Source organism: Pongo abelii, chromosome 19, assembly GCF_028885655.2.
Source record: "Pongo abelii isolate AG06213 chromosome 19, NHGRI_mPonAbe1-v2.0_pri, whole genome shotgun sequence".
Taxonomy (NCBI): Eukaryota; Metazoa; Chordata; class Mammalia; order Primates; family Hominidae; genus Pongo; species Pongo abelii.
The window spans coordinates 29,627,199-29,639,320 of record NC_072004.2 but is presented as its reverse complement, the minus strand read 5'-3'; the positions used below and the strand labels follow the sequence as shown (position 1 = coordinate 29,639,320).

At 46.8% G+C, this 12,122-nt stretch overlaps 1 protein-coding gene across 30 annotated transcripts in view; it reads right to left on the bottom strand.

Moving 5' to 3' along the window:
- LOC129051300 (tensin-3-like) overlaps positions 1-12,122 on the bottom strand; it is a 151,528-nt gene that overhangs the window by 114,920 nt on the left and 24,486 nt on the right. The window contains exon 2 of one of the 30 annotated variants that reach the window (XM_063718518.1): positions 4,258-4,366. The exons of the other annotated variants lie outside the window; for them this stretch is intronic. Coding sequence (XP_063574588.1) covers positions 4,258-4,366 — 109 coding nt within the window. The remainder of the gene's footprint in view (positions 1-4,257; positions 4,367-12,122) is intronic. 30 annotated transcript variants of the gene reach the window in all.

Genomic DNA, 12,122 nt, shown 5'->3' with positions numbered 1-12,122 from the left:
AGACCAAGGCCTCGGAAGGCAGGGAGAGGGGCCCCACATCCCAGCTCTGCGTGTCGACACCATGTGACTCCCCCTCCTGCACTCTGTTTTCAATGACGTATCAAAGTCAAAAAGGTTTGAGTAGGGTTGAATGAGGATGAAACAGATAAGGTCACTTGCCCATGCATGGCAATTATTAGAACTCCAGTAGTTACAGCTAGGTTGTTATCTTTGTATGATCTATGTTTTTGAATTGCTGAATTGTCGTTCTATACCTTGAGGTTTGTAAGATTATTCACAAAGACATGTATTTATCCTACACCTTCTAATGGGCAAAACACACAAAGGTGATCAGTGATTTTCAAATCAAGAGAGACTTGCCATTGGGAAACAAGGGGCTTCCACACAAGATTAAAAGTTCAGACAGAAACCATCCCTGGCAGAGGCCAGCACAAAGGACTGAGATAAGGAGAAGGGCGGTGGGCAGGCTTCTGGCCTCTGGCTGAGTTAGAGTCAGGCAAAGAATTCTGCCCACACACGTTTAGCAGCATGTCACAAGACCACGACATCATGCAGCAATTAGCCTTCCAGATGGCCTGGGTGACCTCATCTCTTGGCCCCCATGCTGGTGTATAGCCCCCTCCCACAGTGAATCAGCTGGGCTGTGTGACAGTGCAACCTGGCAGAGGGGACGGTGTGTGACTTTTGTGGCTAAAAGGCATCATGGCTTCTGTCCTGGTCTCCAGGATCACTCATTCTGAGGACAGCCAGACGCCATGTTGTGAGGACACTCAAGCAGCCCTATGGAGAGGCCCCCATGGAGAGGAGCTGAGGCTTCCCACCAACAGCTGGCCCCAGCTTCCCAGCCACAGAAGTGCACCACCTCAGAAGCTGGTCTCCAACCCCAACCAAGCCTTCAGATGGTGCAGCCTCTCCAGAGACCCTGAGCCAGAACTGCTCAGTCACCTATGTCCCAAATTTCTGATCATTGACACAGTGGGAGATAACAGATGCTTACTGTTATGCTAAGGTACTAACTTTGGGAATCATTTGTCATGCAACATTCCAACTCAACACAAAAAAATGGCCCTGGTCAGTGCAAGGGTGGCACTGGTATGATACATCCATGGTGGGTGGCCTACTCGGCCACCAGACAGCCATCGGCACCGTAGGGCAAAATCATTAAATTCAATTATCATAGTGAAATCATATAAACTGCCCATGAGCCAAGACTACAATCCTGAGAGGCAGGGCCATTGTTGCTGGTACGTAGACAAGTGACCCTCAAAGTTTTACATGTGTTTGGACTAGGACTTCACACTCAATTGCCAGCAGTATGGGTAATCCTCAGAGTAGCAAGTCCACCGTCAATCTATCTGTGGCCCAGCTCTGGTCAGCACCGCAGCAGGCAGTATACAAGATACTTTCCCGTATGTTACTGCACTTGCTCCTCGTAAGCACCTCTCGGGGAGAAACTGTAAGGGTGACTCAGCCAAGGGGGCAGCCGTGGTCCATGAAGGTGGGACTCCAGCCCGTCTGCGCATCAAATTCAGTGTTTTCATCCACCCATACTCTCCCTGCCTTTCTGACATATTACAAAATATGAATCTAACAGTGCCCAGGCCCAGCTTCCTATCCTGCCACCCACAGGAGACAGCTCCCTGCCTGCCCTACCCCTGCCTGCCCTAACCCTGCCCATACCAACCTCAGCTCCTCATTCACGCCATCCTGCACCCACCTCCTGGGCCCAGCTCAGCTGCCTCCATTCCTGAATTCACACCCTTCTGTGCCACTGACCCATCATGGCAGGTCATCATGGCTTGTCATATCATGATGATCTCCCTGTGTCCATCTCTCCCGATGGGCTGCAAGCTCATCAAGCGACAGCGTCTCTGTGGTGCATGACCAGGGTCTCACAATAGCAGCACTAACAGGAGTGACAGGCAGCTGATACACTCAGCACCTAAAAGCTTGCTCTGCATGGGTATTACCAAATTTCCACCACACCCTGGAAAGAAGCTACCTATCTTCACCTGTTTTACTAATGTGAGACTGGGGTTTGTGGATGAGACTGAGGATTCATGTGCTGGACAACTGTGTCCCAATCCTGACCTGTTCCAGGTCTGCTTTCAGAAGCCCATAGCCAACAGGCCCACAGGCTGTGGAGACCTCATTACCTGATCACCACTTAGGGATTTGGGGCTGTGAAGGTGCTGGCCACAAGGGAGGCTCCAAAACAGCAGAAGAACTTCACACCAAAATCCATCTCTGAAGCACACAGGCCCAGAAGAGGCCACAGGTCACTTTGACCCTCAGCCACGCAGACCTGCCTCCTTTTTGGAATAGCACTTGTGTGAGCTGGCAGCTAAACCAGCCACCTTCTCAGGGAATGTCATTTTTATTTCAAAGAACTCCTAGCAGACAAAATGCGGTTATTCAGACTCAAGTGCTTGTCATTTTCTCAAAAATGAAGTGAGTCTGTCATCATAAACCAATGTCAAAATTTGAGATTTCAAGTGAAAATTAGAATTTTAGAAGACTAGTACCCAGGCCAGATGCGGTGGCTCACGCGTGTAATCTCAACACTTTGGGAGGCTGAGGTGGGCAGATCACTTGAGGTCAGGAGTTTGAGACTAGCCTGGCCAACATAGTCAAACCCCATCTCTACTAAAAATACAAAAAATTAGCTGGGCATGATCATGCATGTCTGTAATCCCAGCTACTTGGGAGGCTGAGGCACATGAATCTCCTGAACCCAGGAGGCAGAGGTTGCAGTGAGCCGAGATCATGCCCTGGGTGACAGAGTAAGACTCTGTCTTAAAAAAAAAAAAAAAAAAAAGACTTGTACCTGTCACCAGGGCCTAACAACTCCTAGGATATTTCTGTTAAAATCAACAATAATATTAACAAATGTGGGGATTTTCCTGAGATTGTATAACAAATATGTCAACAATTAGAAGTTCTGCGAAATTGTCAGTGAACCAATAATTTCCAAATGTCCAGTGCATGGTGTTCCACACCGGGTAAAAGATACACTTGGTGTGCAAGACAGGCCAGTGGATTTTAATAAAACAGAGTAGGAAAAACTCTACTGATACAATTTCAGATTCCACAGTGAAATTGAACTTCAAGCAACTGTCACTTGAGTTCTGGTGTAGAATCAAAATGGATTATCTACAATGGCCTGAAAAGCCTATTAAAATGCTTCCTTTTCCAAGTAGATATGTTTATGGTGCTAGATTGTTTTCAATGCTTCAAACCAAACATTGCAGAAGACTGCATGCAGGGGGAACCAGCCTCTTGATTAAGGCTGCGTAACAGAATCACAAAAAAATGCCCCTCCTCTCATTTTGTTGTTTTGAAACATACAGTTATTTTTTATTAAGCATATGTTCATTTTAACATATAATTGGTTCATTACCATTGCTTTTAACTGGCTTAAATATTTTAAATACTCATCAGTTTCTCATTTCTAATAGGGTAAATCGTGATGAATACAAACCACACTGACAGGAGCCCTTTAGGGTCTTCTAGGACCCTAGCAGTGGGTGCCCGAGACCCGCAGCACGAGGGCAACCCTGTTCATTCTCCTTGCCTGAGGCTCTCAGAATGGGGTAAGGACCCAATTTTGACCAACAGAAAGGTAAGTGAATTCTCCCAGGGGCTTCTGGCGCAGACCTTCCCACTCCTGTGAACGAAGCAAGAGAAGGAAAATGCCTCAGCCTCTGGAACCTCCTCCTCTGAGCATGGAGCTGGACCCACAGGAAGAACCTGGAGAACTCGGGCTGCAGAACCGGGGCCCAGGCACACTGCCTGGAGCCCGCCGGCCGCCGCACCTCCCCCTGCAGAAGACACATGCCCTGCTGGCTGGGAGAGGCTCCACCCATGCAGCCCCGTTATTGGCTGCTACGGTGCCTTCCACGAAGCTCCATGTACTTTAGACGCCTTGTTCCACCTGTTCCCATGGGGACCAGGAGAAAGGCACATTCTCACTCCGTTGTACGAATAGCAAACTGCAGCACAGAGCAGAAGCTGCCTGCCCTGGGTGACAGAGCAGGTTAAGCAGTGACACCAGCTGCCAGCCCAGCTCTACGTGGGCAGAGCCCACCTCCCAGAGCTGGACTGGAACAGCCAGTGAGCTGGTGTGCAAAGGCTCTTCTGTGCCTGGTGCAAAAACTGGGGCTCCACATGCATGAGCCCACTAAAGCAAACATCCACCATGAGCTACACACCAGGACCAGGAGCAGGTGTCCAGGGACCTCAGGAGTCTGAACTCACATGCTCACTCCAGCCCCTCTCCAAGGATCCATGCCAGTCATGTCCCCTCTGGCACCCATTTCCCCTTCTGTAATTAGGAGTAGAACAGGGTGATAGCCAAGATTCCTCTCTGCCATGAAAAGAAAAGTTTACCTAAGCAATAAAAAGATAAAATAACATATATATACAAACAAAATATTAGGTAGCTATTGAAAAATTATGATCTTAAACTATTTCACATGTGAGAGTTCTTATAAAAGGCAAGACTAACAGATATACAGCACTCTGTATTGTATGAAATAAACTTTGTGACAGACGGACATATGCGGTGTCCTCAGCCATAGGAAAGAAAATGACACTGGAGAGACACATCACAACTCAGAAAGAAAGGAGGAGCCAGACAATAAAACTGGGAACACTGGTTACTCCATGAAAAACATCATCATAATAATAACAGAAATACCATGAATTTTAGATGCATCAATCATGGAACTGATTCGGAATTGGAAAAGCTGAAATGAATATTAGAATAAATACCAGAGAACATCTTTGTGACCTTGGAGAAGGGCAGGCATTCTAAAACAAGGAACAAGAGTATGAACTAAATGAAAAGATGAGTAGATCTGAACAAACCAAACATTACAACTTTTGTGTGACAAACAGGCCACAAACAAACTTAGACAAGCAACTGACTGGAATGTTTGCAATGTACAAAGTGGAAAGATAAGAAACTGACCTTTTCTGAGGACAAATGTCATCAGAAATTGGCAAAAGTTCTGCCTAATATCACAGATAAGATTTAGTATTCGTAATATAGTGAAGTCTTAGAAATTTAAAAAAATGATTTTTAAATTTATTAATTTTCAAAATGTTATTTATTTATTTTTTTTCTTTTTAGAGATGAGGTCTCACTCTGTCACCCGGGCTGGAGTGCAGTGGCATGATCACAGCTCACTGCAGCCTCAAATTTCCAGGTGCAAGCAATCCTCCTGCCTCAGCCTCTAGAGTAGCTGGGACCACTGGCGCGTGCCACTGTGCAGGCCGATTTTTAAATTTTTTGTAGAAATGGGGTCTTGTTTTGATGCCTAGGCTGGTCTCGAACTCCCGGTTTCAATCGATTCTCCTGCCTCAGCGTCCCAAAATGCTGGGATTACAAGCATAAGCCACCTCACCACGCCCTAAAATAATCTAATTATTAAATAAGCAATGAGCAAAGGATTTGAAAGGCTGCTTTGCTAAGTAAACAGAAATGCTGCAGGCAGCTTTTCTGTATCTTTTTAGATGTTCAACCTCATGTAATCACCAGATGAATGAAAAACATAATAAAAAGGAGACATCACTTTTCATCCATCAACTTGCAAAACTGAAAAGCTGAAAAATCTCAAGTGAGAGTCAATGACATTCCATGCAAGTAGGCGCCACCAAAAGCATTTTCCTGTAAGGAGCCTGTCCCTCCTCCAGCCCAGCTTACCCTCTGGCATCTGAGCTGGTGTGTGGCAGGCCCCTTCTCATGGCTTTGCCTGAACACTCAGCTCCACAGCTGACAGTCTGCAAACCACACCATCAGTTCCCTTGTCAGACGAGGTTTCCAGACTCATGTTTAAGAATCCTGGCTCCCGCTACAGCAGTTACAGCACAGAGCTGTCTGGCTTGCAAACGCCCAACATTTTTATATGTTGTCTTGGAACTGCTATTCTTCACGTCTCCACGAGCCTTGGGAATCCAGGCCACTGTCTTACAGGGTTGTCAGAATCTTTTATACACTTGACACATATTGACCAAGTTATAAACAAGCCTGTGAGTCACCCTCTGCTTCTCCTAGCATCAACTGTCAAGTTTGCCAGCCTCTCTGTGTCCCAGTAACAGGCTCCACAAGGCAGGAGGGGAGTGACTGACCCACAGCGGGGGACCGCCAGACAAGGCAGTCACATTCACTGCTCGACCCCATGATCCCATTGTTGCCTTGTTAGTTTTAAATAACTACCATGTTCTCCTGGAGTCCTAATACTGCATCTGGCCCAAAGCAAAAAACACACACCTACCGACCTGCCCGTCTATCTCCAAACTTTTTTCTGTAATCACTTAGTGTATTGCTGACTCTGTCAGACTCAAAGACAGGACACAAAACTCTCATCTTTCTCTCCTAGCAGGTGCTTAATAATGTTGGGTTAACCGTGTGGAATAACCCATTACCAAATCTTTCTTACAAAACTCCCTTCATCCCATTTTCCCTCTGGTCTCCTTTCTCAGCTTTCTCCTTGCTTCTTTTCTCCTTTCTCAGCTTTCTCCTTGCTTCTTTTCTCCTTTCTCCTTGCTTCCTTTCTCAACTCTCATCTCCTTTAGGCCTTCCCTACAGCTGTCTCTCTTGTTGCAGCACTTCTTTATTCTGTGCCATCCTGTCTAATTCCATGATAGTCTCGCTGATTCCACTATTAGATCCCAGAAAACCATCTCTCAAATGGGGAGCATTTATGCGTGGTCTGACCCTGGATCCTCCCTGGATCTTCCTTCTTCCAGGGACCAAGTCCCACAAAACTTGTAACTTTTGGGGCCGAATCTACTCAACTCCAGAATGCCGAGACTCACCCATAACAGCACCTTCCTCTGTCCTCTGTGAAATACAACCAGTTGGGGATATCAGTGGCAATTGGACCATGTTAGGCCACCCAAGGGAACTCAGTGACATGTAGTGAGAACGGATTGCCTCAGAGTCCTAACTGATGGTATGAGCACACCAGCAAGGTTTTGAGCAGTGTAAGAAAAACCACAACTGGACACTTAACCCCATTGCTCAATGTCATTTCTATCTTTTCTTTCCCTTACTTAAAGTTCCAAGAGTAGAGATAACAGGGCCCTTACATGTTAACATAACAGTTTTTAAAACATGAAATGTTTTCTTTCAACTTAACCACACATGAAATTTGCATGTAAATAGGAGGTTAAAATGTGAAAGTCAGGGACCTGAAAGTCCAAGGATGAGCCAGAAAAGGAATGGTAGAAATACTGGCCTGCATCACAGAATATGCCCCTAACCCTTCTCCATCTATCATCACCATCAGTATCATTACGATCAGCATCATCATCACAATCGTTACCATTGCCATTGTTACTATCACCATCAACTACACTACCACTATCACCATCACCAGTCACAGCACTATCATTACTGTCATCACCATCATCATCACCATCATTGTCACCATTCATCAACATCATCACCATCACCATCATCATGTCTACATAATCACTAGTGCCGCTGTCACCATCAACCACACCATCACCATCATCATCTCCATCAATTACACCATCACCACTCACCATCACCATCATGATCATCTTCACCATCACCATCTTCACCAACATCATACCATCATCATCACCATCCCCATCAACACCATCATCACTAATATACCATCATCATCAATTACACCACCATCCACCATCACCATCATCGTTACCGTCATCACCATCAATTACAACATCATTATCGGCATACCATTGTCACCCTCATCACCATCACTAACAACATCATCATCATCGTCGTCATTACTGACACCATTGAACACTTTCTGGAGCTCCTCAGTGTTTGTGTTTCATGTGTATTTACCCTGCTATTCCTCACAATGACTCTAAGCAGAAAGAGGCAGAGCAGGAATGCTGGCAGGCTGTCTCCACCATCCACCTCAGCTCCACCATGCTCTACTGCTTCCCCAGAAATAAGCCAAAGAAAGAACACCTCTACCAAAACGTCACATCACTGTGATGCATGATTACTTACATAATCTATGTAAAGGGAATACCTTGTTGTCTCCAGGTAGCATGTACACAAAGGGATCAAAATGCAAAAGTGTATGACATATGTGAATTATTACTAGAGAACACTATGAAATTGTCTATTTGTGGAGTGGTCTCTATATAGTCTATTAAGAAAGAGAAAATCCTAGAGATTAACTACTCTAATGTACAAATTGTAAAGATCACGGCACTGAGGAACAGAAATAGGGTGCAACTGTCCAGGGCCACAGCTTCCTGTGGAGCAGCCCATCCCTGACTCTGCCAGGCTCCCATCTACACTTGCAGTGACTGCCAGGACCCCATCTCAACTCAGTGAGCAGAGTCCTCACATCCTACCTCTGTCCCGTCTAAACTTGCAGTGACTGCCAGGACCCCATCTCAACTCAGTGAGCAGCATCTTCCCATCCTGCCTCTGCCTTATCTGCACCTGCAGTGACTATCAGGACCCCATCTCAACTCAGTGAGCTGCAGCATCCCCACATCCTGCCTCTACCCCATCTACACCCACAGTGACTGTGCCCGGCTCCTGGCTCCAACTCAGTAAACAGCATCCCCTACCCTGCTAATGCCCCATCTACACATGCGGCAGCACCTAAGGAGATGGGCCAGGTCCATCCTCCTCCTACTACACTGACAAGAGCAAGGGCTAAAATGATTTCCTGTGAAGATACACAAACACACACAAATAAAAATCTAGCTCATGTGGGTCAGGTGCAGTGGCTCACGGCTATAATCCCAGCACTTTAGGAGGCCGAGGTGGGTGGATCATCTGAGGTCAGGAGTTCAAGACCAGCCTGGCCAACATGGTGAAACCCCACCTCCACTAAAACTATAAAAATTAGCCGGGCGTGGTGGTGGGCACCTGTAATCCCAGCTACTTGGGAAGCTGAGGCAGGAGAATCACTTGAACCTGGGAGGCGGAGGTTGCAGTGAGCCGAGACCACAGCATTGCACTCTAGCCTGGGCAACAAGAGCAAAACTCCATCTCAAAAACAAACAAACAAACAAAAATCTAGCTCATGTATTGTATCCCAGTTCAGCCTGGTGTACTTACACAGGCTCTTTTTCCTTCACAGTGTCATGGGGCGTGCCAATTCTATGGTCCTACTGGAGCCTGGCCAATGTTGACTGAAGACAAGAACGTCCAACCTTGCAATAGAAATCCTGCTGTGCTGTTTTCCTGGATGGTCTCCACAAGCCCCGTTTCAAATCACACTCATCTTACCAGGGCTACCAGCCACAGCATCCTGCAGCCCCATGCTTGACAAAAGAAACCTAGAGGAAAGGTGTCATTACCAATCTTTACCCGCAAAAGCCACCCACAGGGCAAGCCTCAGATAAGTCTCATCGGGAAAGGGAAGGGGAAGAGCTCACCCGCAGGGACCTTCACCACCTCCAACAAACCAGATGTTTGTAAAGATGCAAAGTTAACCACAAGTTAATACTCACCAAACTAAATACTTCTGCCTTTTATTCCCTCATTAGTTCCACCGGTATTCATTAATACCCAGAGCTGAAACATTTTGTAAGCCTATAAATATGTCCTGGAAACCTACAACAGGGCAGAAACTGATCTGGCCCTGGATACAATTGGGAACACAGAAAACATTCATGAATGTACACTGCAGTGCAAGAGGAAAGGAAAATCAACAGGAACCATAGATCCAATCAGGATGACATGAGGTACAGGAAAGTAACTCCAGGAAGGTGCAGAGGGAGCCTAAAGGCAGAGGGAGGGTTCCACACTCATTTCTGTATCAGGGGTCAAGAAAAGTCTGAAGAGACAAGAAGAAAAATAGCAGCAAATGGGTGAGAAGGTGACAGGGAGCTGGGTCAAACAGCCTCAGGGAGGCCAGCACCCAAAAGGCGCTATAAAATTAATTGTTGAGGGCATCAACCAATCAATAATCAATCAATCAAGAATCAGTCAACAATCAATAATCAATCAATCAAGAATCAGTCAACCAAGATAGTCACTCTCACAAACTCCAGTATTTGCACAGGCCTTTGTGGCAGGTCGACTGGGGTTGCGGAGACCCCAAGGCTCTTGGCTGCACCCAGACTGCCTCCCACAGCACCATTTCCTCAGCCAGGTGCCTCCTAAAAGGGAAGTTAAACCCTCCAGACCATCCTCTGTTGAACATGAACTCAGGAATGGGGATAAGGCTCAAGATGCTCCCATTCAAGCCAGAGCAGCCGTCTCTGTGTGCCCGTGTGGCACAGGTAGGATTCGATGTCGCTGCATGGTCCCTCCGCTGATGTCAGAGGGCGGCCATGTCCATGCTCTTATCTATTTGCTGTTCTCACTCTCTTCACAGATCCTCACCTCCCCACGCCAGATCTGCCCAAGAACACTGAACCACACTTCAAGACAACAGCCCCTAAAAACTCTTGAAGTTTTCATCCCCAGATATTCAGTTTTACTCTTTCTCTCTCATTCTTTCCATGTAATGATTTTCTTTTCTCGAAAAATTATCGTTGGGGCCAGGCACAGCGGCCGACGCCTGAATTCCCAGCACTTTGGGAGGCGAAGTTGGCAGGCTTATTTGAGGTTGTGAGTTGGAAAACAGCCTGGGCAACAGTAAGACCCCTATCTCTACAAGAAAGAATATAAATAAGTAAGTAAGTAAATAAATAAATAAATAAATAAATAAATAAATAAATAAATCATTATCTCCCTCAAGGGATTCTTATCGTATGGGCATGATTCACGTGCTCAGATATGAATCTGATCCTCACACAACCCCTTGATGAGTTTCAGTTATTGTCCTCATGTGGCAGACCAGGAAACTGAAGCACAGAGAGGCAGTGGAGCTGAGGTCTGAATTCACATCAGCCTGGCTCTGGAGATCACAGGTTTAACTTTTGAGCCTCTCAGAAATCAATCAAGGTGGACTTAATCTTCACAAATAGGACACTGAATCAGCTGCGGCACTGACTAATGTTGATGAAGCACTCAGGAGCTGACAGAGTCCTTTTACGTCCCTTGACTCACATGTTCCTCCGAACAGCCTGTGAGTAGGGCCAGCCAGGCCTTACTGCCCACTTCACAGTCCAGAGAATCAAGCCCAGAGTCAGTGAGACCCGCTGGGGCCCCACCTGCTGCTTCGTCTCGGGGCGCCAGCTCCCATCCCTAACATTACTTACATAATCTATGTATAGGACGTACCTTGTTGTCTCTTTACCTTGTTGTCAACCTGCCCCCCATTTAAGATATCCCCCCCAACACAAGGCACAGGTGCAAAGGAGAATGTCTCTGCATCTCCATCAGATATTCAAAGGGATCATAATATAGAATATTGCAAAATGAAAGGAAAGAGAGAAGATGGTACCAATCCCTCAAAAACATCTTAAGTCTAACTCAGGAAACCCTCTTAGTAATTGTCTACTTCAAATACACGTTTGGAAGGAAACAAGTCCCCCACCTCACTCTGTGTGTGAGCAGACCCAAGTGGTGGGGCCACTCATCACCATGTAAACCAAGAGCACCCTCCCAAGAACCCCAGTCCCCCACACACATGGGTGTGACTGTCCAGGACTTCTTTGTCCCTCAATAGCCCAGCAGCCTGGTGGCAGATGTCCACCTGTATGTGGGTGGCCAGCACCTGACACAGTAGGCACCTCCTAGACCCATGCTAGCCACAGTGAGCTGGTTGGAGGGGTGAGGGTGATAGGGGAGCCTGCCTGTCCATGCTCACCCTAGGTTAGGGGCCATCTGGCTGACTCATGCAGAGGCCAGGCTTTGACCCCATCCTCTGGAAAAGAGCTCCTCACATTTCTTTTTTTTTTTTTTTTTGAGACAGTGTCTCACTCTGTTGCCCAGGCTGGAGTGCAGTGGCGCAATCTCGGCTCACTGCAAGCTCTGCCTCCCGGGTTCATGCCATTCTCCTGCCTCAGCCTCCCGAGTAGCTGGGACTACAGGCGCCTGCCACCACATCCGCTAATTTTTTGTATTTTTTTTTAGTAGAGATGGGGTTTCACCATGTTATCCAGGATGGTCTCGATCTCTCGACCTAGTGATCCGCCCACCTCAGCCTCCCAAAGTGCTGGGATTACAGGCGTGAGCCACCGCGCCCGGCCACTCCTCACAT